The sequence below is a fragment of the Choloepus didactylus genome, chromosome 10, assembly GCF_015220235.1.
Source record: "Choloepus didactylus isolate mChoDid1 chromosome 10, mChoDid1.pri, whole genome shotgun sequence".
NCBI classification, from domain to species: domain Eukaryota; kingdom Metazoa; phylum Chordata; class Mammalia; order Pilosa; family Megalonychidae; genus Choloepus; species Choloepus didactylus.
Genome location: NC_051316.1, coordinates 96639934 through 96666150, shown reverse-complemented (window position 1 = coordinate 96666150; position 26217 = coordinate 96639934). Strand labels below are relative to the sequence as shown.

At 41.1% G+C, this 26217-nt stretch overlaps 2 protein-coding genes across 3 annotated transcripts; one reads left to right on the top strand and one right to left on the bottom strand.

Moving 5' to 3' along the window:
* Positions 1–1193: 1193 nt before the first annotated feature.
* On the top strand, positions 1194–16372 carry RABEPK (Rab9 effector protein with kelch motifs). Of its 2 annotated transcripts, XM_037797914.1 has the most exons (8): positions 1195–1285; positions 2460–2518; positions 4879–5036; positions 7216–7368; positions 10466–10627; positions 13770–13919; positions 15607–15756; positions 16041–16372. In XM_037797914.1, exons 2-8 carry the CDS (start codon positions 2466–2468, stop codon positions 16331–16333), a joined length of 1119 nt encoding a protein of 372 aa, XP_037653842.1. In that variant the 5' UTR covers positions 1195–1285; positions 2460–2465; the 3' UTR covers positions 16334–16372. The 2 variants fall into 2 exon arrangements, with proteins under 2 accessions (XP_037653844.1, XP_037653842.1); XM_037797916.1 differs by lacking the exon at positions 10466–10627 and having other exon boundaries at positions 1194–1285.
* Positions 16373–17644: 1272 nt separating this feature from the next.
* HSPA5 (heat shock protein family A (Hsp70) member 5) lies at positions 17645–22011 on the bottom strand. The gene is made up of 9 exons (XM_037798038.1): positions 21902–22011; positions 21598–21818; positions 21270–21501; positions 20659–20796; positions 20235–20347; positions 19760–20150; positions 19414–19651; positions 18945–19112; positions 17645–18557 (listed from the first exon to the last, which is right to left on the bottom strand). The coding sequence occupies exons 2-9, from the start codon at positions 21717–21719 to the stop codon at positions 17995–17997; spliced, it is 1965 nt and encodes a 654-aa protein (XP_037653966.1). The 5' UTR covers positions 21720–21818; positions 21902–22011; the 3' UTR covers positions 17645–17994.
* Between the last annotated feature and the right edge of the window lie 4206 nt (positions 22012–26217).

Genomic DNA, 26217 nt, shown 5'->3' with positions numbered 1-26217 from the left:
CACCTGTATTATCAAATCCTCTCAGCAACTTTCTGTGCAAGGTAAGTATTGCTATCCCCAATGTACGGTTGAAGAAACCAGGGCTTAGAAATGGTAATGGACTTGTCAAAGGTCATAGAGTTAGATGGTTAGTACTGGCGCTTGGATTTGAGATGGAGTGTGTCTGACTGCTTCCCACTATCATAGCACGTAGTACTTTTATTCCATATTCCGGGAGCTCCTGTGATTTCCATCCTCACTGTTGTTTTTTTCCTCTATTTCCTAGGACATGACCACTGGCCTCAGCCAGTGGGGTTCTCTGAAGTACATAGGTGAGCCACCTCTCCATTTTCAGGAAAGCCATAGGGAACCTATGGCTACCAACTAGACCAGACGTAATACAGATGAACACATTTAACTCAGGCCTAGTGTCCAGAGACTGTGTTTATAGCCAGTGATTGCCTTGGGGTTTACACAAGACCAACTCCGCACCAGCTGCAGGATGCTGAGCACTTTGTATACACGATCTCATCGATTCCTGCCCACAATCCTGTGAGATAAATCTTATCTCCATTTTGCAGATGGAAGACACTGAGGCCCAGAGAACAGGATACTCTCGCTATGAAATTTTAATTTTTTGCATTTCTTACAGTTGTACCCAGTTATTTTTGTTTGTTTAATCTCTCTCTCTAGTTAGACTGTAAACTCCAGGAGGCAAAGGGCCCTGTTTGTCTTATTCGGCACAGTGCCTGGTACGGAGCAGGGACTTACAAACGGTACTTATGGAATGAGTTAGCTGTTTAAGACGCCCAAAGCTTAAACGGGCCTAAGGACTGAAGAGGGCGATTTGACACCTACGAAAGCACACTTAACTCTCCTCTTCAGAACCAGTTATAACAACCCCTAAAAACTGAAAATGTAACTTTAGCCCTTCTAGGATAGCCCAGCTGCGCAAAAACTTTAGGTCACCAGAATTGACGCCCAACCCAGGGCATTTCCTTTGTAAGTGGTTTCCAAGTAGCCCTGGCTTATTTACTCCGCCGAGGAGGGAAGGCACCAGGGACTGCCGGGCCTATTACGTTCTCGAAAAACGCACAGTCTGGCGGACACCCCAGTCCCACAGGGCCACCCTGCCCGGCCCCCTTACAAGCCCGCGCCTGAACCCTGGGGGCGGGGCAGAGGGTGGAGAGGAGGGGAGCGGTTGGCCCGGACCTCTTCCGGGGCCTCAAGGGAAGGGGCGCGCATCCAAGCCCCGCCCCCGAGAAGGGGCGGAGCCACGGCCCCGGCCTTATCCCAGCCGCTGCAGGTAACTAGGTCCAGGCCTGGGTATCCCTGGGACCCGGGTCTGGCGGGATCCCGGGCAGGGGCGGCCAGGCCCTTTGGCAGGGCGGAGGGAAGGGGTTGACCCGGGCCAGGTGGAATGGGCAGAGGAGGGTTATTTCGGACTCCGGCCGACCACACTGTCCCAAAGAAAGCGGCTTGTTCTCTCTCGATCCTGTCTCCTCCCAAGTGCTGCCACGCGGGGATGGGACTGGAGGGGGCCTGCTACGAGAGAGCACCCCCCAGGCGAAGCCCACCCCATTGAGTTCTGGGCTTTGGGGACGGTGGTCAGTGGCCTAGGCCGCAGGTCGGTCGGATTTATCCAGTCATCTATCAGTTAATGCATCTTGTTTCTTCATTCACTCATTGCTCACTTCTAAGCTATGACATGTCCTTTGATAAGTTCTGGATGATGAATCTTGATGTATCTGACAGACCCAGCCTTCCTGGAATTTAGGCTAGTGGAATTTAGTCTAGAATCTGGTCTAGAGACTTTTAAGTAGATGATTACATTCAGAGTGACCCTTGCAATGGTGGTGACTTAATAGATCCCTTCAGAGCCCACAGGGAGAAGAAAGTAACTTGGGAATGGAAGGGGGAAGGCTTCACTGAGAAGGGGACATTTGAATTGAGCTAGAAGTTTGAAAGTTGACAAGGAAGGAAAAGATTTCAGGTAGAGGAAGCAGCACAGGCTGCAACTTATGAAAGGGCCTGACATGTTAGAGGAACAGCAAAATCCCAAAATAGCAAGAAATCTCTTGAGCTTGAGACCTGAAGACCTTGAATATCCTGCTGAGGCCAGGATTTATCCCTAGAGTTCAGTATTTCTCAGTCTTTTAAAAGGTTATATCTTTTGATAAACATAAATATCTTATGATCTCTGGAACTTTATTGTGATATTAGAATTATGGGGGAATGCACAGAAAACTTTAGCCAAAAAACTTTACTTCCTGTAGTGGTGTTAAGATAAAGAGAACTTTACCTCCCAAATATAAGAGTACATCAAAAGGTTGGTGATGCTTATTCAAATTAATCGGGCCCTAGAACTTGGTATATTCAACAAGAAAGATTTTAAGGAAGGGAGTAACCTGATTTGTTCTGTGTTTTAGGAAAAAGATAATAGTAAATGTCTAAAAAGTACCTTTCTTTCTTATCTATAGGATACCATGAAGCTGCTTCCAGTCTTGGAGCCTGGAGACAAGCCCAAGAAAGCGACATGGTCTGTAAGGAAGGATTCAGGCACAGAAAAATATGAGTTTTTGTTTCATTTATAAGTAGTTTACTAACATATTGATCGTGAATGAAAAGGGTAGAGAAGAGACTGTCTGCAGTTTCTGGCAATTAGACTCAAACTATCTGAGAAGGTCTTCAGAGGAAAGATAGTGGGGCAATAATTATCACAGAGCAGATGTTGATTTTATTAAAATTCATTTACCAGAAAGAGTAAGGCACTGGCCATCTGGCATCCTCAGCTCCAACACTATGACTTCCTCCAAGCTGTGACTAATTTTTAAGATTTTCAGGGAATTGAATTTGGATTAAACTGGCATCCCTGTTTCTTGGGCTATTTGTTCAACCAACCTATAACTTCTTCATTCAACAACTAACAGTGGCCAGTCAGGCAGCTGCTATATAAGTGTTGGAGGTACAAAAGTGAATAGATAATTTAGTGGGGAAGATCGATGAAGCAGATGATGGTAATGAAAGGTGAGTGCTAAAGCAAGGCTTGGAGAAGCCTGTAGAGAGGAGGCAATGTTTCCACAGGACCTCTGAGGCAAGCTTCTGAGGTGTTTTCTTGCATCCACTCTTGCTCTGTTCCCAATGTAAATCTGATCATGACACTCCCTAGTTTAAAACCCTTTCATGCTTCCCCATAGGTCTTAGGATAAAAACCAGACTCCTTAAAGTGACCCACTTGTCCCTGCATAATCTTTCCTTGCCTATCTTTCCAACCTCAAATATTATTACTCATTCCTTTGTCCTCTTTCTCTTCATCTAGCATGTCTTGCACTGTGCCACTCAGGAACTGTACATGCTGGTCCCTCCAATTGAACCACTCTTTCCCACCATCTTTCATCCTGTTCTTTGCCCAAGTAAATTATACTCATACTTCAGATCTCAGTTCAAATGGTGCCTCTTCAGGAAGCCTTCTCTGGCCAGCCCCTACCCCTCCTCACCTCTCCTTACAGGGTAAAGTCCCTATAATTTATTCTCATACTCTATCTCATGTCCTTTACATACAATTGAAATGAATTTGTGCAATTATCTATTTAATGTCTCTCTTCCCAACTAAACTGTAAAGGCCATGAAGGCAAGGACTTTTTTATCTTGTTCCCCATGTATCTAGATGGCTATATGCTCTTAGGTAAGTTACTTAATCTTTCTCAGGCTTGGTTCCTCATTTGTAAAACTCAGATGATATCTAATAGTACTAGTTTCAAAGGGATTTTATGTAGATTAAGTGAAACCAAGGTTATAATGTAGTTAGCAGCATATTGGGTTCATTATCGTAATTATTCAGATGGTAATGAGATATGTGAATCTGGAAATCAGAAGAGACATCGAGACAAGAAATAGAGATTTAGAAACTGATAGATATATAGATGGGTGGTAGTTGAAGCCACCAATACAGATAAAATTGATCAGGTAAGCAAATGTGGACTGAGAAGAGAAGAGAATCCCAAGGATATTGAGAGTTAGGAGGAAGCTGTCAGGAAAGGAGTCAGAGAAGGAAACAGAGCAGCCAGAAAGGTGGGTAGAGAACCAAAAAAGAGGGCTGTGGAGAAGCCAGGCAATGAGAATGATACATGAAGGAGGGAAGGATCAGGAGCACCAAATGCCAGAGAGGTAAAAAATGACAGGGCTTGGAAAATGGCTGTGGAATTTTCTTTTCCAACCAGGAGGCTTGAAATATGTTTTCTCAGTCAGCATTCTAAATAAATTTAGAGAGTAGAATAAATGGATCCTGTATTTTATTTTTCAAAGTCCTACCTTTGTTTCCATCAGGCTGAGCTTTGTGAGTAATCTGGAAAGTCTTTTAAAATCAGTAAATTCAAGAGACATTTTTGACAAAGGCCTAGCCAGTGACAAGGGTCTTGGAGCACATAAAGCTCTAACCACCATATATTGAGTCCTTCCATGCACTATTACCAGGCTTCATCTTAGTCTGTGCAACCACCCTTTGAAGTAAGAATTATTGCTATCCTCATTTGACAGTGAGGAAACAAAGGTTCAGAAAGGTTAAGTGACTTCCAAAGGTCACACTTCTAGAGAGTTCTTAACCGCTATCCTGACCCAAGACACACACCACTGAATATCTCTGGGTCTCAGTTTCCTCACTATACAAAGTGGGGAGAATTACTAGTCCAATCCACCCCCACCAGATTACTGTGAGATGAAAGTTGTGAGAATATGGAAAAGCTAAAGATTCTGTGCAAAGGGAAGGTCCTCTTATTGAGGGAAGTGTCTTGTATGTATAAGACCCTTCATTCTAGTGAATATTTCATGAAGAAAGGAACGAACATACTGCTGCATTTAATTCTTTGCTCAGGCCTCTTGAACACATCCTCCCTTTGGCAGGTACACCTTGACCCCCCCTGGAGACAGCCCCTGTGCTCGGGTTGGCCACAGCTGCTCATATTTACCCCCAGTTGGTGATGCAAAGAGAGGGAAGGTCTTCATTGTTGGGGGAGCAGATCCAAACAGGAGCTTCTCTGATGTGCACACCATGGATCTGGGTAAGATCAGGAGCTGCAGTATGTGCCCTGTAGCCAGAGGTCAGGGCTTTGAGCTGCCCACCATGACTGGAGCGTTCCCAAGGGGGATTCAGACCAGACAGCAAGACTTTCCTCTAAATAAATGAACATCACTGGCAGGTCCCTGAGGTCTCAGCAGACTCCCTGGCACACATCCACCTGACAATACCTACTTGTTTGGAGGGGGGAGGAACCCTTTTATGACTATCTCTGGCTATCCAGCCATTCATTCATCAAGTATTTCTCTGGGAGACATCAATGACTCCCCTTTCTCCCTCATCGTCACATCCAATTAATTACCAAGTCTTAAATATCTCATCTTCATCCATGTCTGTCCACTTCCACTGCTACTACCATAGTCCCAACCACTATTATCTCTCACTAGACTATTACAACAGCTTCCTCATTGGTCACCTTGCTTCCAAGTTTAGTAACTGCTCCCTGCCCCAAGAGTCGATTTTCCATACTGAGCTGGAGGGTGTTATCCAAAATTCAAATCAGGCTATGTCAATCCCTTGTTTCATGCCTTTCCCAATCTTATTTATTGACTTTCCCTAACTCACATTTGCTACACTGAATATCCTTCTGTTCCTTGCATACACTTGAACTCTGGCCTTACACATACTGTTCTCTTTGCTTGGAAGGCTCTCCTTTCCCTAAATCTGGTTACTATTCATCTTTCAGATCCCAGATGAGATGTCAATTCCACGGGGAAGCTTTCCTTGATACCTTTGAAGTAGTTTAGGCAACCTTCACTATATATCCATAGTACCCTATACTTTCCCACCTCTATCCCCCTTCATAGCCCTTATCACATGAGATAGTTTCTTGTCTGTCTTCCCCACAAGAGTATAAGCTCCTTGGAAACAGGGAACATGGTTATTTTGTTCATCATTTTATCCCTATGGTGCCTTGCACAAAGTAGGTGCATAAGTATTTTGATGAATGAATGAGCAAGTAAATGATTACTATGTACTATGTATCAGAGCAGAAGTCGAAAACTGGTGACCCCATGCATGTTTTTGTTAGGTCCATATACCATTGTTACTATTTTAGTCTAATTTCTTGCCAACCAAATGTGCAGGAGACTACATATAAAAATTGAAATGACCTGGCTTCTCTTGATAGTTTAGGAAGGTCTGACGTTAGTAGGCCTGCATGTCTGCATGACAACAATTATATGGAGCTGAATAGGAGCTGCTGCCTATCAGTGGGGCTCTCATTCCCTGTTTTGCCACAGTTCCCACCACTCCTGTAGAAGCATTTGAATTTCTACCCTCTGCACTAAGAAATCAAAGGTGAATTAAATCTCTCCCAGCCCTGAAGGAGCTCACTGTCTAGTTCAGTTACATCTTTATTGCCACCTATTACTAGCTTTGTGATCCTAACCAAATCGTCTAAGCCATCTGAGCCTTATGGTGTCCTATAAGATGTAGATAATATGCTTCACTTGGCAGTTGTAATGCTCTAATAAGTTAATGCCTGTGAACGTGCTATGTAAATGCCTTAGTGACTGAAATAACTAATGGGTTAGATATTGTTACTCTGGGAACTTGTTTCAGAGATCATTTCCTTGTAGGTAAGAAAAACTCTTAAATTAGCAGAAAAAGATACAGGGCTGAAATTACAGCCCAGCCTCAGGAGAGCATGGCAGCAGGGATTGGAAAGCTACCTCCTCCCACTTTTTCTCTCTGGGGAGGACCTGCTTCTTTATGCAGTTGTTTCATTTTTCTCTTCTCCATACTTGGGCTTCCTCTGCTTCTCCACACTTAGTAGAAAGTGGCCAGCCAAATCCAGAGAACTGTTTGATTACAAATTCTTGGGAGGAAGGATCTCATTGGTCCAGTTTGGGTCAACTGGCCACCTCTTACCCAATCAACTAAGGCTAGAAACTCAAAGTGTTTTACAAACAAGTCTTCTGGGTTCTGCCCTTGTGATCAGACAGTGGGAACAATTTCCTTAGAAGAGGGTTGATGGTCTAGGCAGAAAGCCCCCAAAGTGTCTGCTATGGAACTTTTGGAGGTGGACCACATTCCCTTTAACTGATTTGATAGTCGTTCTTTTTTTATTTTGACCTTCTCCTCACTACCCATACCCAAGTTTGTCAACCAGTAGAAGCAGTTGGCAGCCCAATGGAGGACTTGGGTAAAATGTTTTCTAGGAACACACCAGTGGAATTTAGCTACCTGGGAGGGCCTCTTACCTCGGTATGAACATGCCAGCTTCATTCCTTCATGCACACCTGACAGCATTTGGGTGTTTGGAGGTGCCGATCAATCAGGAAATCGAAATTGTCTACAAGTCCTGCATCCAGGTAAGTATCCAATTCCAATTTCTGTGTTTGAAACTCATTTGGATTGTACTGATTAATCCATTTAACTTTGCTGATCTTACAAAAAATAGGAATTTTAACTTCTAGCAGAATCTGAAAATAACAGAATTACTCCCGCCCCCTCACCCCCTGTAACATGTACAGTTATCAACTCCTTAAATACAAAAGTTAAAAGGGACTTCAGAGAACAGTTATGCAAAGTGGGAAATTCAGGTCCAGTGAGGAGAAGTGAAACAAAGTCACATGACTGAGCCAGAGGTCAGAGATGCTGCTGAAGATCCTACAATGCACAGAACATCCCCTTCCCCCCAGTAAAGGATTATCTGCTCTAAAATATTAATTGTGCCTAAGTCAAGTATCCCTGACCTAGATGCTCCTACTGTTTTTTTAGCTAAAGAGTACAAGTTCCTGACTTATCTCACTGGCAATTTTATCACAGAGAAAGCGATTTGAAAACTTAATAGTCACTATGAGAGGATGTTGCCAAACCGCATATGAGAGGTAGACTTGTCTTCTTGTCATTTTTAAAAATTTTACTTTTGTTTTTCTCTTTATAAATATAATTTATATTGATTGTAAAATATTTGAAAAGTATAAATAAGTAGACAAAAGTCATCTACAATCCTATTCTAAGGCTATTAATTACACTTCTATGCACTTCCTTTCTGAATTTGCTCTGCATTTTTACAAGTCTAAGATCATACTATACCTAAGTTTTGTTGTAATTTCATAATTACAACAGAAATAAGTTCTCATTAACAATATCACTTTGTTAACATCATTTTTAATGGCTACATAAGATTCCGTTTTATGGTGATACCATAATTCTCCATTGTTCTTCATTATTTTCTAATGGCTCCTTAGGGTTCATGCCCAGAAATAAAAAAGGCTATGTAAAACACTGAATCTTTTTAAGGCTTTTGATACATGCCCCCAAACTGCTCTCCAAAAAGATTTTTCAAGTTTATTCTCTCCCATGCTTGTTTCACTCTATGCTAATCAGCTTTGAATTTATTGTTAAATACTGCTAATTTGATAGGCAAAAAAATTGTTTCTAGTTGCACTTTTTTTCCTAGTTGCATTTTGTTAATTACTAATAACCTGGACTTTTTTTACATGTCAGTCAACTTTTACCCAGTTCTCTCTGTCAACAATATATTTGGGTAGCAGTTGGTCAGCGTTCAGGCGATGGAATGAATTTTCTTATGTGTCAAGTGTTTAAATTTCTTCATAGCACTTAAAGTATCTTCTTAAAAGTACTTGATTAATTTATTTTTGGTGTTTATTGCCTGTATCCTCTCCTCCTCTCTACTGTCCCTCCACTGGTATATAAGTGCTTTGAAGGAAAGTGTTTGTTCACTGTTGAAATGGAGTAGACACTCAGCAGGCTGCTTGGCTAACTATGAAGCCAGTTTTTTTTTGGTATAGAAGCAATATAGCATGGTAATTAAGAGCTTTGCTACCAATTAACCATGACTTTAAGCAAGTGATTTAACTTCTCTATGACTCAGCTTTTTTCTCTGTCACATTGGGATAATAATAGTTCCTATCATAAGTTTAACAAGGATTTAATTTAGCTCAATATCTGGCATATAGTTAATGCTCAATAATTGTTAGTTGTGATTGATGTAGTTATGATCATAACTACATCAATGTGGTCGTAACTACATCAATGTGGAAATCAGTTCTGGGACCCTGCCCTTTTTATTTTCAGTGGCAGCATCCATTTAAATAAAATATAAGCAAAGAGGAATTTGGTCAACTTCTGTCAAAGAAATTGATTTTCCACCAGATTCTTTTTCTCTCCTAGAAAGTACAATTTGACACCAGGCCCAAGAAATAGGAAAAATGTAAGTGAATCATTAGTTGCTTTTGTTATTAAGCAAGTCTCAAATGGCTTAGGATTCCTTTGTGATTATTTGTGCTAGCATTTGACTTGGCAGCTACATAGTCCTAGGATCATCTTACCCTGATAGTTGTGTGCATTCTAACTCCCCCTAAGATCCAAAAGCCCTCCAGGATCTGTAGCTATAAAGACAATTGCACTTTATTTTGGTTATAGGCAGAGACTTGGTTGGTCTCCAGGTAGGTGTTTGATATTTTATAAATGCTTCTTGTGGCACTTTGTATATTCAGTGCATACCTTAATAAAGGTCACAGAATTTCTCAGGCAAGAAATAATTCCTGATGTGTTGTGGCAGAGTGAATATGGGGGTCTGAGAGATCTGAGTTAAACCCCTGCTCTCCTATTCACCAGCACTGTGAACTGTGACTACAGGTAAAGGATTTAAATTTTCTGAGCTTCAGTTCTCTCACCTGCAAAATAGGTGTACTTTCCACCTACCTCCAAGAATTGAATGAGGTTAGTGAGGGTGAGAAAGTTTTGATTCAGCACAGGAAGGTGCTTAATTAATGCATCTGTTTCTATAAATTTTTATGCTTTTTTTCTTAAAAGAAATAAGCTTCTATAAACCTACCCAGGGGTTGACATTTTTTTTTCTCAGGTCAGACTCTTATCAAAACAGAGTTTAAATCCCAGCTCAGCCATTTGACGTAATCTATTTCTTCTTCAATTTCTTTATCTGTAAAATGGGAAAACTAATATTTATTGAACACATCGTTTAGTAGGGATTATTATTACTACTACTAAAACTGTGATGACATTGTCTACTTTTCTTTTAATGGCCACATGTCCTGGGAAATTTGGCACCTTTGGTCTTTGGCATCCAGTAGGAATGAATTTTGGTAAATATTGCACTCATCTGAATGGGCACTGGGGCAGGGTAGCCAGCGAAGTAGAAAGAATTCAAAGAGAATGTCTGAAGGCCTGTGAAAACAAATGGGCCTCATTCTGAATTGCAGCTGTGGCTTTTCAATCTTGGGGATTTTGATCTGTTTGAGCAAATTTTAAGTATTGTCCCAACCCCTTCTTGTTTTTGGTGGGAATGAGATACCTGACAAGAGCTATGCTGTCCCACTTGGGGATTGGGGTTTGGAGATGAGCCTGCCTGACCCCAGAGAAAAGGTCAGAGGCCCCTCAGCCTGGGTATTTTAGGTGCATGCCTTCTCTCTGGAACAGAAACCAGGACCTGGACCACGCCAGAGGTAACCAGCTCCCCGCCATCCCCAAGAACATTCCACACGTCCTCGGCAGCTATTGGAAATCAGCTGTTTGTCTTTGGGGGCGGAGAGAGAGGTTCCCACCCTGTGCAGGATGTGAAGCTTCACGTATTTGACGCAAGTATGGACTGACAGGGCATCTCTGGGCTGCCATTTACCTGGTCGGGACCACCTCGACCTGCAGCTTACCTGGTATGGGAAGCACAGGTTAGAGTGGCTGAGTGAGTGTCTCATTTCTAGACTTCCTTGGTATATACCTTAGCTATTTTCCCCCCCAACAGCAGAATTTGCATTTCAAAAGGTATAAATGATCAATTAAAATTTAAGCAGTACAGTTTATAAAGTAAAAAATTGGAAGTTTCCCCTTTAGCCTTTCTTTTCCACTCTCCAGACAAAAGTAAACAGTGTTAACAGTTCCTAATGTCTCCTTCCATACTTGCCTATGCATTTATAAATCATACATGTATGTGTATATGTACACATTTTCTGTGAATTTTGAAATTATATGTAAACTTAAGAAACACACACATGGAATCAAATTATGAATACTGTTATACAGCTTATTTTTGAGGGGTGAGAGTAGATATTAGAAGTTGAAGGCATGAAGTTTGAAGCCGCAGGACCTGGACTCAGACCAGATCTGCCCCATATTTTCTGTGTTACCTTAGACGAGTTACTTAATCTCTCTGGACCTTTGTTTGCTGATCTGTAAAATACAGATCATAATAGCAGCTACCACAAAGAGTTGTAAAGGTTATGTGAGATCATGTGATACCAGTCATAGCACAATGCCTGGCACATAATAAATATTAACTGTATTGTTATTAGTATTATTTCTTCATTTAATCACACATTATGGAGGTCATTCTGAGTCACTACCAACTTATAGGCAAAACATACCCTTCTCTGAGTGTGCCTTATTCATTCGGCCACTTTCCTACTGATTGACTTTTTGCTGTCAGTGTTGCAGTGAACATCTGTATACATTTCTTTCTCTTTGCACATTACAAACGTATATATGGAATAGATGCTGAGAAGTAGAATTATTGGGTCAAGATGGTAGAGATGTTAAAATTGTGAAAGCTCTTGCCAAATCGTTGTCCAAGGAGCCTTTACTTAACATTTCTCTCTATGACTATTAAATACTTATGAATAATACTTTACAAAAAAAAGGTGACAAAAATACTTTCCATTTGTATTTTTGCAATAAAGATGCAGCCTGTCTTGAGACGATACAATAAGCGAAACTTTAAACTTACAAAGTAAAGTTGGAAAAATTAAGACACATCACAGTATGACTTTTCTCTTTACAGTAAGAATGGGTTTTGTGATTCTTGTAAAGCAGTATTTAAAAACTTAAATAGTATTGGTTTTAAATATAGAAAACTATAAGGAAGAAGAAAATAAGTACATATATGTATGTGTGTATGTTTACTCTGTGCACACACATATTTAAAAAAGTAATATTAGCATCTCAGTGCATTTCCAGTCTTTTTTTTTAATATAGCAGAGATAATTCTTTAATATTTTTATGCTGCATTTTTCACTTAAGCATTTCCCCATGTAATCAGAGACTTCAGCAACAGTTTTCATGAATGCATAGTATTCCATCATGGTTGTACCAATAAATCCACCATGCCTCTGTTGTTGGACATTTAGGCTATTTCCAAGTATTCTCTTTTACAAACAGTTGCCATTGTTTGTGCACAAACCTTTTCAGACTATTTTAAATTGTATTCCCTGACACACCGGGGGCTCCTTGAACAACCTGCAAACATGCTATAAATGGTGATTCAAAGATAAATTGTTAGGCAGGCCTTCTTCTTAGATGGTTGTTCAGCACTCTAAAGACTTTTCTGGTATGTTGAAATGATTAATTGATTTCCTAGAATTCTGTATACATACAACCTTGAGGATATGAAGGGTTGCATACAGTAGGATACGTGTGCACTATTAGGATAATAACAATATGAATAGCTCTCATGTACTCCTGTGCTTTTATATACATTATCTCATTTAATCTACACCTCATCCCTGAGAGATAGGTACTGTCAGATATTGACTGTATCTTCATTTTAAAGCTGGAGAAACTGAAGCTTGGTGAAGTAACTGGCCCAAGACCACACTATCATTTAGTGAGAAAAGCAGGTTTCAAACTCCAAAGCCCATGTTCTAACCATTATCCTCTACTGCCACCTCAGGATAACCCTTTTTATGGAAATGTACTCTATTTTTCCTTCACCTTTTTAACAAAGTAATTAAGGATATCATCTTGGAAAAATGACTTTGAACATTGACTCATTCTTTTTTTTCAAATTCAGTTTTATTGAGATATATTCACATATCATATAATCATCCATGGTGTACAATCAACTGTTCACAGTACCATCATATAGTTGTGCATTCATCACCCCAATCTAATTTTTTGAACATTTTCCTTATACCAGAAAAAGTAAAAATAAGAATAAAAAATAAAAGTAAAAAAGAACACCCAAATCATCCCCCCACTCCCACCCTATTTTTTATTTAGTTTTTGTTCCTTTTTTCTACTCATCCATTCATACACTGGATAGAGTGTGATCCCCAAGGTTTTCACAATCACTGTCACCCCTTGTAAGCTACATTGTTATACAATCGTCTTCAAGAGTCAAGGCTACTGGATTGGAGTTTTGTAGTTTCAGGTATTTACTTCTAGCTATTCCAATGCATTAAAACCTAAAAAAGGCTATCTATATAATGCATAAGAATCCCAGCAGAGTGACCTCTCAACTCCATTTGAAATCTCTCAGCCTCTGAAACTTTATTTCATTTCATTTCATATCCCCCTTTTGGTCAAGAAGATGTTCTCAATCCTATTATGCTGGGTCCAGATTCATCTCTGGGAGTCATAACCTGTGTTGCCAGGGAGATTTACACTCCTGGGTGACATTCTTTTTAATTCTGGGGCAGTTCTAGGATGAAGCTTATGGGAGGTCTTTTAAAATTTGAAACAAGGAATGACTTCTTAATGCCCAGTAAAAGGGTACACTTGTTGGGTAGTGAGCTCTTGAGCCCTAGAAGCATCCAAGCAGAGGCTGCCCAGGCTGGAAAAGCTATAGAGGAGGATCTGGATTGGGTAGGTGTGTTGGAGTGAATGACCCCAAGGTCCCTTCCTTCTTAGAGCATCTCTGCTTGCTGGGAATTGGTAAAGAGATTTGGGTGTATTTCTCATGTTCTTGCTTCATTGCCTTGCTGTCTGATGTCAAAAAATTGTTCTTTTCTAGGCACTCTGACCTGGTCACAGCCAGAGACATTTGGAAAACCTCCGTCTCCCCGGCATGGTCATGTGATGGTGGCAGCAGGGACAAAGCTTTTCATCCATGGAGGCTTGGCAGGGGACAGATTCTATGATGATCTCCATTGTATTGATATAAGTAAGTTGAGCAGAAGGAACGGTGCTTATCTGCTTAAAAGTAAATGAAATATATTTTGATAGAATATAGCCTCGCTCACAGATGTGGGTAACGACTGGCTTGCAATCTTCACTGGATTCTGTCAAGGGTGACCTGAATAATAAATAACAATACATGCAGTCATTTTCTGAGCATTTACTATGTGCTCAGCCATTTATTATTTCTGATCCTCCCAACAAACCTGCTCTTTCATTAAAATTCATTATGCTTTGTGTTCCTTAATTGGATTTTTTTCAGCCATTAGCCATTAGCTCTGTGCCTGTGAGGGGCATGGATAACTTCTAGAGTGTATCTTGAGGTGGGTGACCAGAATTGCATGCTTGCCTTACTAAACATGGTTGAAAACATCTCAGAAGAAGAGGGTTAGGAAGAACAGGAGAATTTGTCTAAGTATCTGAAGGGCTGATGTGTCCTTGAGAGCCTGGACTCATTCTGAGTCATTCCTTCAGACTGTGAGCTCCATTAGGGCAGGGACTTTGTCTCATTTGTTCCTCAGTGTATTTCTAGCACAGTGTCTTGGCTGTAAATGATTTGTTGATGTGGTAGTGCACAGATGAACATGTTTTGTGTTGCACCAAACTACAGGAACTGGAACAATGGGCAGAGGGCACAGGGAACTGCTGTGCTGTATACTGGGCTACTTTTGCCAAGCAGTGACTTCTTCACTTTGGTGACATCTGAGGCCACGTGATGCTGGCTGAGATTCCTGCACTGGCTAAAATTTTGGCTGGACTAGGTGATGCTTCTTTACAATTTTGAGATGCTGGGCCCCTGCCTTGCATAGATACATGGAAATTGTCTTCATAGAAGTGTCCCTACAGGCAGTCAAATGGGACTTTAATGCTTATTTTAAAAAATATATAGTCTTTTTCTCTTGTGCTAAGGAACTACTTACTGGCTATTTTTCCTGCTTACTCAAGTAGTTCTCTAAACCTAAAACCCAGTGATCTCTTGCCTCATTTAAACACTTGTCTGAAAAGATGTAAATTTCCCTGCAAAAATAGGTTCAAAGTAGGTGCTAAGGCAGCACATAACGGAAGAGAGAACACAGGCTTTAGAGTCAAACCTGAGTGTATTTGTAGCTCTTCCACTTACTAACTGTGGGATCTCTGACAAGTATCTTTCCCCTCTCTAACCCTCAGTTGCCTCACCTAAGAAGAGGGTAGGCAGAAGTAATAGCAAATTTCATAGGGCTGTTAGGAGAATTAAGTGAAGTAGGTATTTAAATCTCTAGCCAGCACTCCATAAAACTACTTTCTAAAGAACTATTAGTATTTAAAACACACATGTGAATTCGTGTATGCATACACACAACTGCACCTTCTTCTGGGCTCCAGCTCAGTTAATGATGATGGTCACCAAAGATATCATTTCTCCATATGCTCCACACACTGCCTCCATCAGAATCACCTGGGGTGCTTGTTAAAACTATAGATTACTGAGCCTCCCCTTCCCTGGACTAAATCAGAATTTTAAGCTCCCCCCAAGTAATTCTTATGCACACTAAATCTTGCTGAATTACCTCTCAAGAGCATTTAGTGAATGATCTTCAGTGAATTTTTTTTGTGAATTGCAGGACTCCAACTGAGATAAATTTGAAACCACATTCTAGCCCATATTATGCCAAATACATTCTTTCTGTTTGCAGGTGAGATGAAGTGGCAGAAGCTAAGTCCCACTGGGGTTGCTCCCACAGGCTGTGCTGCCCACTCGGCTGTGGCTGTGGGGGAACATGTGTATGTCTTTGGAGGAATGGCTCCCAGAGGAGCGCTGGATACAATGTACCAATATCACATAGGTGAGCAAATGTCCATCACTCTAGATCTTTAAACAAATGTTAACTATTCAGATTTAAAAAGTGATAGTGATTTGGATTTGCAATTTGGACCCTTCATATCTAAGTCTGAAGGAATGAAAATCAATTTTGTAGGGACTGACATCACCAAAGCAGTAACTTACACTGCCATTAAGGTTTATTCCCTTTTGTTTCCTGTTTGTATTAGGGTTCATCTGGTACACTAAATCACTGAGCATTTCTGGAAACTTAACATGAAGCCTTTGTTTTCTTTTTCCCTAACATAGAAAAGCAGCATTGGACCCTGCTTAAATTTGATACTTTTCTACCCCCTGGACGATTGGACCATTCCATGTGCATCATTCCATGGCCAGTGACATCTACTCCTGAGGAAGAGGATTCAAATTCTATCACTCTAAACTCTGAAGCTGAGAAGAAGGATCTTGCTAACAAAGGAGTGACCCAAGGTGGTCACTTACAAGAAGAAAGTCTGTCTGACACATTGCTCTGTTTTGTGTTTGGTGGGATGAATACAGAAGGGGAAATCTATGATGATTGTATTGTGACTGTAGTTGACTAATAAAATCCACGTTACTGTAAATGTGAATTGCTTTCAGAAGAGTGACATGAAACCTTACCTGTTTTATACCTCTAAAATATTTCCTGAACTTTATATCTATCTTGCTCCTATCTACCTTGGGAGGTGAAGAGATGGACTGGATGGCCCAGTGACAAAAATCTAAAGGGCTTTACCAGCAATAGGTGATTGGTTATGAATTCTATTCACGAAATAATTGCAGAATCAATTTGACTGCAGAAGTCACAGATGAATACTTGCAGGCTGAAGCCTTTTTAATATTAAGTTAATATTTGCTCCTCAGAAAGATATGCAGAATGTTGGTAAATGATAGTGAGAGCTGTTGGGGATGGGGATGAAGGATGGAGACTGGCACTTATCTTTCCTAGTTAACCTACCAACCCCATTGTGCAAGGGCACATAACACTGCAGATCAATTTTTAGTTTTTCTTGAGAATGGCCTGAAGACCTTCTGTACGAAGCTCCTGGCCTGCTCAAATGCTTTTGGGACAGCACAGAAGAGGTCCAAGCCTGAGTAAGACAAGCTTGGTGTCAGGTCTCAGTTCTAACACCTTTGGCAAATTAACCTTTCAGCCTGTTGTCCATCTGTAAAATACTATCAGTCCTTGGGCATTACTAGCTTTCCTGGTAGCACCAAGACAGCCTGCCTGACTATACTAATTGATCAGACTTAATTATTCCCTAGAACATCCTTTCCCTAAGAAGCCAATCTAAGTAATCCTAAATACATCTTGACATAAACCTCTGCCTTTAATCCAAAATTATAGTGGAATTTAGTATAGTCTCAAGGTCATGATCCTAGATCCCACCCCAGTACCACTAAGAAATTTCAGCAATGAAGATTCTGACATAACTAGACCTGAAAATATATAACATCCTAAAATTATAAATTAAGTCCAAGGTATAATGTTACCTAATCACAATGCTCCATCAATTCTTAAAAGATGAGAATCCAAGAAGCTATAAAGCAATAGTAAGAAAAAGTCACCAGAAAAGGCAGTTTTAACTTACCTTTCAAGTTTTGAATTACCTTTCAAGTCAAAGTAGGAAATTTCAAATTGTTCAATTAAACTCCTGGGCACTGTGAAATGGTCCTTGCTGAAAGATGAAACCTCCCCCAGCCTTTCTTAATTAGATTAAGGCTAGGCATATTTCCTACAAGTATTGAAAGAAATGTTTTCTTACCCCACCCCCCACCCCCCACCTTCCAACATGCACAAGTGAATCTAATCTTAAATTATCTTCCTAAAATAAATAACTGATCTAACTAGAAGCATCTCACAATGAGACTGGTGTAAATAACAAACATTTATTGGTGTCACTTATGGTAGAAAAAGTTCCTACACCAGATGTACATGACCCAATTGTTAAATAGACTGTTTTCAAGGTGAACACACTCCCCAACCTGGCTTTTTTACCCAGTTTTTAAAGATAGCCAATTCCTCCTCTTCCCCCCCACCCCAAGACATGTGAGCAACTGCTAATGAAAAGCAGTAAACAGCCACTTGGGCTATATAGCATTTTCAACTCCACTCAGAGGTGAAGATTCCAATTACATTCGAGACTTAAGTTCTCTCAATTTTCTCCTAACAAAAGTTCCTGAGTCCAGTATTTACAATATTACAGCACTAGCAGAGCAGTGTCTACAACTCATCTTTGTCTGCTGTTTCATCTTCACCAGTTGGGGGAGGGCCTGCGCTTCCATACAGTTTGCTGATAAGTGGCTGAACAATTTCTTCTAGTTCCTTCTTTTTAGCTTTGAAGTCTTCAATGTCAGCATCTTGGTGACTTTCCAGCCATTCAATCTTCTCCTCTACAGCTTTTTCCATGGTTTCCTTATCTTCAGGGGAAAGTTTGCCTCCCAGCTTTTCTTTGTCTCCAATCTGATTCTTTAGAGAATAGGCATAGCTTTCCAATTCATTTCTAGTATCAATACGCTCCTTGAGCTTTTTGTCTTCCTCAGCAAACTTCTCAGCATCATTAACCATTCTTTCAATTTCTTCAGGTGTTAGACGATTTTGATCATTGGTAATTGTGATCTTATTTTTGTTCCCTGTGCCCTTGTCTTCAGCTGTCACTCGAAGAATGCCATTCACATCTATTTCAAAGGTGACTTCAATCTGTGGGACCCCACGGGGAGCAGGAGGAATTCCAGTCAGATCAAAGGTTCCCAAAAGGTGATTGTCTTTTGTCAGGGGTCGTTCACCTGGAAAGAAGTTAAACACACACATACACACAAAACTTGTTAGTTGTTTCTGACAATCATTACTACCTCTGGATCCCTGCGCTTCAGTATGTTAGAGCCTGTAGAGAATGGCAAGGGCATTCAGTCTTATTAGTCTGTAATGAGCAGCAACAGGGACTAACAAAAGTAAATTACTACCAGTTCTTATCTGAACTTTAGCTATTTAATACCATTGTGAATAGTTTAACCCTTTCTCATCCTTTTATTCTAGAAAACAGCTTAAAAGTTACTTTTAAGGGGAAAAGGTACTAGATAAGAAATGGACTTTAGCGTTAACTATGAAAATCCACACTAGTCAAATGAGGGAAAACGGCAAACACTTCCATGCTCTCCTAAAGCAACAATTACCTTCATAGACCTTGATAGTAACAGTTGGTTGATTATCAGAAGCTGTAGAAAATATCTGAGATTTCTTCGTGGGCACTACAGTGTTCCTTGGAATCAGTTTCGTCATGACACCTCCCACGGTTTCAATACCAAGTGTAAGGGGACACACATCAAGCAGCACCAGATCACCTGTAAAGGTAAATTAACTTAATTCTAATTCAAAAGTTATAGGAGCCCTACCAAGCAATCCCCCCATGAACTCAGTGAAAGTTAATCTTCTCTCCATCATTGTTATTCATTTGGGTCAAAGGAAAAATACAGTTGCTAAGGTTCTTAAGAAAGCCACAGGTTTTGTACTCATAGTAGTCTTTACCTGTTGTATGCCTTAGACAAAATGCTCATATTCCATTGCTTCCTAAAACAATAGTTAATGATAGTCTTACCATCAAGCTACTGATGCACAGTGGAAGATGCTATGTCATGGACCTACCTGTATCTTGATCACCAGAGAGTACGCCAGCCTGGACAGCAGCACCATACGCTACAGCCTCATCTGGATTTATACCACGGGATGGCTCCTTTCCATTGAAGAACTCTTTAACTAGTTGTTGAATCTTTGGGATTCTAGTAGAGCCACCAACAAGGACAATTTCATCAATATCAGACTTCTTCAAATCAGAATCCTCCAATACCTTCTGGACAGGCTTCATGGTAGAACGGAACAGGTCCTAGAATAAGAGACATGGTTACCATGATGCTTTTTATACCTAAATGCACTGTTACAAATTTAGACTGTAACTAGATCTCATTAGCAAAGCAAAGAACAAGGGACATACCATGTTTAGTTCTTCAAATTTGGCCCGAGTCAGGGTCTCAGAGAAGTCTTCACCTTCATAGAAGGACTCGATTTCAATTCTTGCTTGATGTTGAGAAGACAGGGCCCGTTTAGCCTTTTCTACCTCACGCCGGAGTTTCTGCACAGCTCTGTTGTCTTTCCTAACATCTTTGCCAGTCTTCTTTTTGTAGAGTTTGATGAAGTGTTCCATGACACGCTGATCAAAGTCTTCTCCACCCAGATGAGTATCCCCATTAGTGGCCACAACTTCAAAGACACCATTGTCAATGGTGAGAAGAGACACATCGAAGGTTCCACCACCCAAGTCAAACACCAGGATGTTCTTCTCACCCTCCCTCTTATCCAAGCCATAAGCAATAGCAGCAGCTGTACTGTTAGGAGGATGAGAAAGAAAAATCAGACAACTTTATATTTCCTATTTGGTAAATATGCATACCCATGAATTTAACACTTACGGTTCATTGATGATCCTCATGACATTCAGACCAGCAATAGTTCCAGCATCTTTGGTTGCTTGGCGCTGAGCATCATTGAAATAGGCTGGTACAGTAACAACTGCATGGGTAACCTAAAAGGATAACAAAACGTTACTCAGGGTCACATGTTTTAACCCTTATCTCAAGTTATAGTCAAACTATTACTTTCGTCTCCAAGCCAATTTGTAAGATGGGCATAATATATACAATTTTATACCCATGGAATGGCAAGCAAGAGATAACATGAAAAGTATCTAGTATTTTGTTTGACATACAGTAGCACATTCAAATAATTAAATGTGATAAACATGCCATCCACATTCAAAGTATTAAAATCATGAAGCCATCTATACATAAAAGCCAATGAATAATAATAAAAAATTAACTGTCTAGAAATATTTACCTTCTTTCCCAAATAAGCCTCAGCGGTTTCCTTCATTTTAGTGAGAACCATGGCAGAAATTTCTTCAGGAGCAAATGTTTTTGTTTGCCCACCTCCAATATCAACTTGAATGTATGGCTTAGTTTTCTTTTCAACTACCTATTTTAAAGAATGATAATTATTTTTAGAGAGAAGTAAAGACATCCTGAACTCAAAGAGGACTGTCTGGGAGTCATTTCCTCCCCCATTATATGGTTTATTTTGATCTGTTAAAGGTGAATATTTACCAGAACTACCCAGGGAGTATAGGTGCCTTGAAATGTCAAGCCTCTTGAGCTCTAATCAGTCTCTCAACTACAGACTATTGCACGCACAGTAGTTATGTGAAACTTCCTTATGTTCCCCAGCTATGCAGTCTTAAGTTTTGTAATGCACTGAATTAAAAATTGAAAGAACACTATTTAGAAAAATGCTTTGAAAGTTGTATGTACTACGTTTATGTCTTAAGTTGTCTCAACACTATTTTTCAGTTACTGCTAACTCTAAATATTCCCATCACCACTAACCACCTTCCATGCGAATGGGGGAGGGGGGGAACCAACCAAAACCAAAATAAAAACACCCGGTCGGACCTTGAAAGGTAAGAACTTGATGTCCTGCTGCACCGATGGGTCGTTCCATGTGCGGCCAATGAGCCGCTTGGCGTCAAAGACCGTGTTTTCAGGGTTGGAGGTGAGCTGGTTTTTGGCGGCGTCGCCAATCAGACGCTCCCCCTCTGGGGTGAAGGCCACATAGGATGGAGTGATGCGGTTACCCTGATCGTTAGCGATGATCTCCACGCGGCCGTTTTTGAACACCCCGACGCTGGCGAAAAACGGAACAGAAAGAATGAGCACCACACTGCACCACCAGCCCAGGAGGTCACGCCCCATTCTGCCCGTTTCCACAAACCCCACTTACCAGGAGTAGGTGGTCCCCAAGTCGATACCGACCACCGTGCCCACGTCCTCCTTCTTGTCCTCTTCTTCGGCCCATGCCGCGCCAAGCAGCAGCAGCACCGCCGCCACCAAGGAGAGTCTCATCTTGCCGGGGCCGTGGGTCAGTCTGGTCAACAGGCAGACAGGATGTCGCAGACAGTCCAGTCACAGGCCGCAGCACGGAAACGCACCAAGGTAACCGATCTGAGGGCGAAGGGGGCCTCGGGTGAGGTGGAGCAGCGGCCGAGACGAGGGGCAAATTCGAAAAAGCAGGCCCTGGCGCTTACCTCACACTCGCAAAACCTCCAAGCAAACGTGTCTGTGGTGTCTCAGCCGGCGTCCGCGGCGCAGCCGCCGACTCCACTTATATACCATCCCCCCAGCCCCGTCGTGGAGGCCGCCGATTGGCGAAGGCTCTTTTCGTTGGAGGCGGCTGATTGGTCCAGGCCACCAAGCTGGCCGCTGCCGATTCGAAGCGGCCTCCTCCGCAAGAACGTCATCGCTACGCCCATCGGGCGGGCTCATTGGTCGCTGGTTGCGCCCATCCCTCACCAACGAGAGGCAACATCCGCCCCGTGCGTGGGCCCCATTGGCTCAGCAACAGCCTGTCCCTCGTGCAACCTCTTACCCCGGTCCCTTTTCCGTTGCTGAAGTCCCGCCTACACGCTGGGCCCTAGGGGGCTAGTGTCGGTACTGCGCGCTTGATCACCTAGGGGTATGGGACTTGCTCTCTTCGCTTTTCCGCTGTACCCCAGGCCTTCCTCACTCCCTCACCGTAAAGCCGGAAGCGGCTTCTCCTCTTCCACGACTCCGACTCGTCCCTGACGAAATGGTTTTAGGGTAGATGCTGTGATCACCGGGACACTCGAATTTTTGTGTCCTTCACAGCCACTGCCGGGACCAGGGTTTCCGAGCTTTGGCGCCTTTTGTTGCTAGCTGGCCCTCTTAACTTCTGTCTGGACGCAAATTATGACTCCTCTCAGCCAGTCTGTCGCCCCTGCACCTCTGCTTAGCTATCTTTGTCTATACGAGGCCTCTCCACGTTGGCCCTGCCCCGTGGTAAGTCACAGGACAGGCTTGGCCACAGTAGTTATTTTCTGTCCCTAAGTCCACTCCTCACTGTGATAGCTTTCTCCAGAAGAGTTTACCAAAACCATCTCCTCCCTGGGATGGATCACTTTCCTAGCTTGCCCCTTCTATCTCTTCCATCTCCATCGATTCCCTTTGTGGTTCATGCGATCATTTACAAGGTCTTCCTAACCCTTGTTCTTCATACCTTTTTACCTTCCCTCTTCTGGAAAAGGTATGATTGTGCTAAAACCATTTGACAGACAAAAGAAGTCTTGATAATGTCTTCTTGTATGATGGTCTATAGCAAAAAGTAATAGGTGCTACTCTTTATTTAAAGTTATTATGTGCCAAGCATTGTTCTATGGACTCTTCCTGTGTTACAGTCACAGAGCTGGTGAGTGAAGGAGTTAGGATGATATCCAGGTCTGCTTAACTCCATAGCCAGTGCTCTCTTAACGGGTTTATTATTTATTCATTGATTCATCTAACAAATGTTTTTGGAGAACATGCTCTGCACTTGATCTTAACCAAAAGGCTGAGAAGCGTTGGAGGGCCTACTCTGTACAGATCAAAGCCCTGAAACAATATTTTGAGATGCTTGCAGAAAATACTTCGGACATTGTCATGGTTGAGAGGTAATGGCTCATATTTTGCCACTATGTTGGGCAGTTAAATGTACTCTTAAGATTCATGAGTATGTGCAATACTGTGTCCACTTGACATTGAAACATCTTAGGTTCACATCTTAAGATGCTGAGGCTGGGAGTCAATTCTCAAGAATTTTCCTTTCTCCTTTAGTACTCCTGAAAGGTTATACCGGTGACTCAGAATTGACTCCATTCTTAATGATAAAGGTTGCATCATCCATATCTTTTAACAAGAGTTGTAAGGCTGCTGCAATACTGACCCTTCATTGGGTTGCATCAGTCCAGTATCAAGATAGAATCACTATTCAGCCACATTACAGCTTCATGTCATTTCAAGTAAATTTTATATATATATTCCAGTCCATTTCCGTTAAAAGACAAACTTCTCAATTTTAGCCCCATCATGATGGATGTAGTAATCTTTTGCAACTCTTTTCTTTTCTAAAATTCAGACCTTGTTAACTTCGAAGAAGGACTGAGTATGTTGGTGGTTATAGTCCCCTTTTTTTTTTTTTAATTTTCGTGTGGTATCATTTGTGCAATGCAAAATTTCCCATTTTATGTAGTGTCTTTTTAAAACCAAGTATTTTATGCTAGATATTCCAAAGCGTGATCATTTATGTTTCTCATATAAAGTAATGGATAGAATAGGAAAGTACATGGGCAAATCTAGTTTCTAAATGATGAACACCAATAGTTGTATCAATGCCAGATTATCAGTACGTAACTAACATACACTGTGCTAAACACTTTATGTTCATTATCTATTTCAATCCTCAAGAAAGCATTTTTTAAATCCCTATTTTGAGCTGAGGAATCTGAAGCCTCAAGAGGTAAAGGAACTTGCCCAGGAGATCACCCAGCTGAGATGTGGAGCCAGCATTTGAGCGGTGGCAATTTGCTCTTTAACATCTGTAGTCTAGGTTGTCATCCTGGCTTCAGGCTTATGGGATTTATATATTTTTTTAGGATTGAGTATCATTACATATTTTGCCAATACTTTGATATTGGGTATGCTGGTTTGAAACTGTTATGTACCCCAGGAAAGGCCTTATTCTTCTAATCCAGACTTGTGGGAGCAGGCATATTATTGGTGGGACCTTTTTTTTTGGGGGGGGGGGTACCTTTTGATTAGGTTGTTTCCATGGAGATGTGACTCACCCAATTGAGGGTGGGATTTTTGATTGGATTATTTCATGGCGGTGTGGCCCCACCTATATGGGGGTGGGTCTTGATTAGTTTACTGGAGTCCTTAAGAGAGCTAAGAGCTGATACAGAGCCAGATGCTTGTAGATGCAGGCAGAAAGAATTTTGGAGATGCTGAGCTGAGAGATGAAGCCCAGAGATTGCCTCAGAGAAGCTAAGAGAGGACTCCCAGATGCTTAGAGAGAAACACCTGGGAGAATAAGCAAGGATGCACAGGAGCTGAGAGAGAGAAGCTAAGAGAGACAGAAGCCCAGAGACATTTGGAGAAAGCCATTTTGAAACCAGAACCTGGGAGGAAAGGACCAAGAGACACCAGCCACGTGCCTTCCCAGCGACAAAGGTGTTCCAGACACCATCGGCCTTTCTTCAGTGACGGTATCCTCTTGTTGATGCTTTAGTTTGGACATTTTTATGGCCTTAGAACTGTAAATTTGTAACCTTATAATTCCCCTTTATAAAAGCCAACCCGTTTCTGGTATTTTGCGTAACAGCAGCTTTAGCAAACCAGAACAGGTGTGGTAGGCAAACATAGATTTTATCCAATTAACTTAAACTAGCTCTTTTTGCTTGTGTTCCTATGAGTAAGAAAATAGATTTTTGTTTCCCATCTTATCTCAGAAAGCTAAATAGAGTTAGGACTGATTAGGATTGGATGTCATTTAGCTCCTAAGCCTGCCTTTTTGAAAAAGAAATTAATAAATAATTGAAAGGCATATAGCCAGAAGAAAAAGGGCCTATGTAATTCATAAGTTGAACATTTAGACCCTGATAATTGAGAACTAACCGTATGGTTTGTTGGAGAGAACATTCACTAGGAGATAGAAGGACATATGATGGGAAAAGCAACCTCCCAGAACCTCGGTTTCTTCATCTAATGAATGGCAGGGATTTCTGTCCTGCTTATCTTAACGGGCTTGTTGGAAGGATCAGATGAGATTCTACAGGTCGGAATACTTTGAAACTTGTAAAAGAGTAGAAATGTATTATTAATCATAGAAATTACTATGAAAAGAAATTTTAAAAGTCCTTAAAATAAACCACCTGTTGAGAGTCAATTCTCAAGCATTTCTCTCAATGGGAAATAAAAGGAGTTTGGTGATTTTCTTTGAACTTAACAAAAATTTTTGGAAATGTTTTTAAAAGTGGTATATTTAATCAATCTCTTATATTGGCCACATAGATTTTTTTTTTTAATTAAGGGACTAGGAATAATTAATTAACTTCTTCAACCTTCATCAAATAATACAGGATTGAAACAAAAGTGTCCCCCTAACACTTAAGCTTGGAACAATACTTGGTATAAATCATGTAGTGTGTATTTGTTCTTCTAAAAGTGCAGTGTGCCATCTAATAAATTATCTTTTTTGTCTTTACTTTTTTTTTTAAGCAGGAAGTTTTCTTTTATTATATTGTACTTGACAAAGAGGTTGGTAATATCAGTGACAGAAAAAGGTAGAAACAAGTAAGGTTGAAAAAACAAGTTCTATATACGGAGATGCTCATGGAAGGCTGGTAAGAGATCTTTGGAAATGGACATCAGCAGATATAGCTCCAAGAGGACAGGTAACTCCTGTGATGAAAACTGTCTTATTTTTTAGATCCTTCTGTGACCAATCTATCACCTTCTTCATTGCCTTTGATGCTGCAATGACAGGAACATACTTCTATTGAATATCTAT

Bases quoted from the DNA above. Each gene is read 5' to 3' on its own strand.
- RABEPK (XM_037797914.1), top strand. From the start codon at position 2,466: ATGAAGCTGCTTCCAGTCTTGGAGCCTGGAGACAAGCCCAAGAAAGCG. The intron at 7,369-10,465 runs GTAAGTATCCAA...TCTCTGGAACAG, and splicing joins TCTACAAGTCCTGCATCCAG to AAACCAGGACCTGGACCACG. The intron at 15,757-16,040 runs GTGAGCAAATGT...TCCCTAACATAG, and splicing joins AATGTACCAATATCACATAG to AAAAGCAGCATTGGACCCTG.
- HSPA5 (XM_037798038.1), bottom strand. From the start codon at position 21,719: ATGAGACTCTCCTTGGTGGCGGCGGTGCTGCTGCTGCTTGGCGCGGCA. The intron at 20,348-20,658 runs GTAAATATTTCT...TTATCCTTTTAG, and splicing joins AGGCTTATTTGGGAAAGAAG to GTTACCCATGCAGTTGTTAC. The intron at 19,652-19,759 runs GTATGTCCCTTG...CTCTTATTCTAG, and splicing joins AATTTGAAGAACTAAACATG to GACCTGTTCCGTTCTACCAT.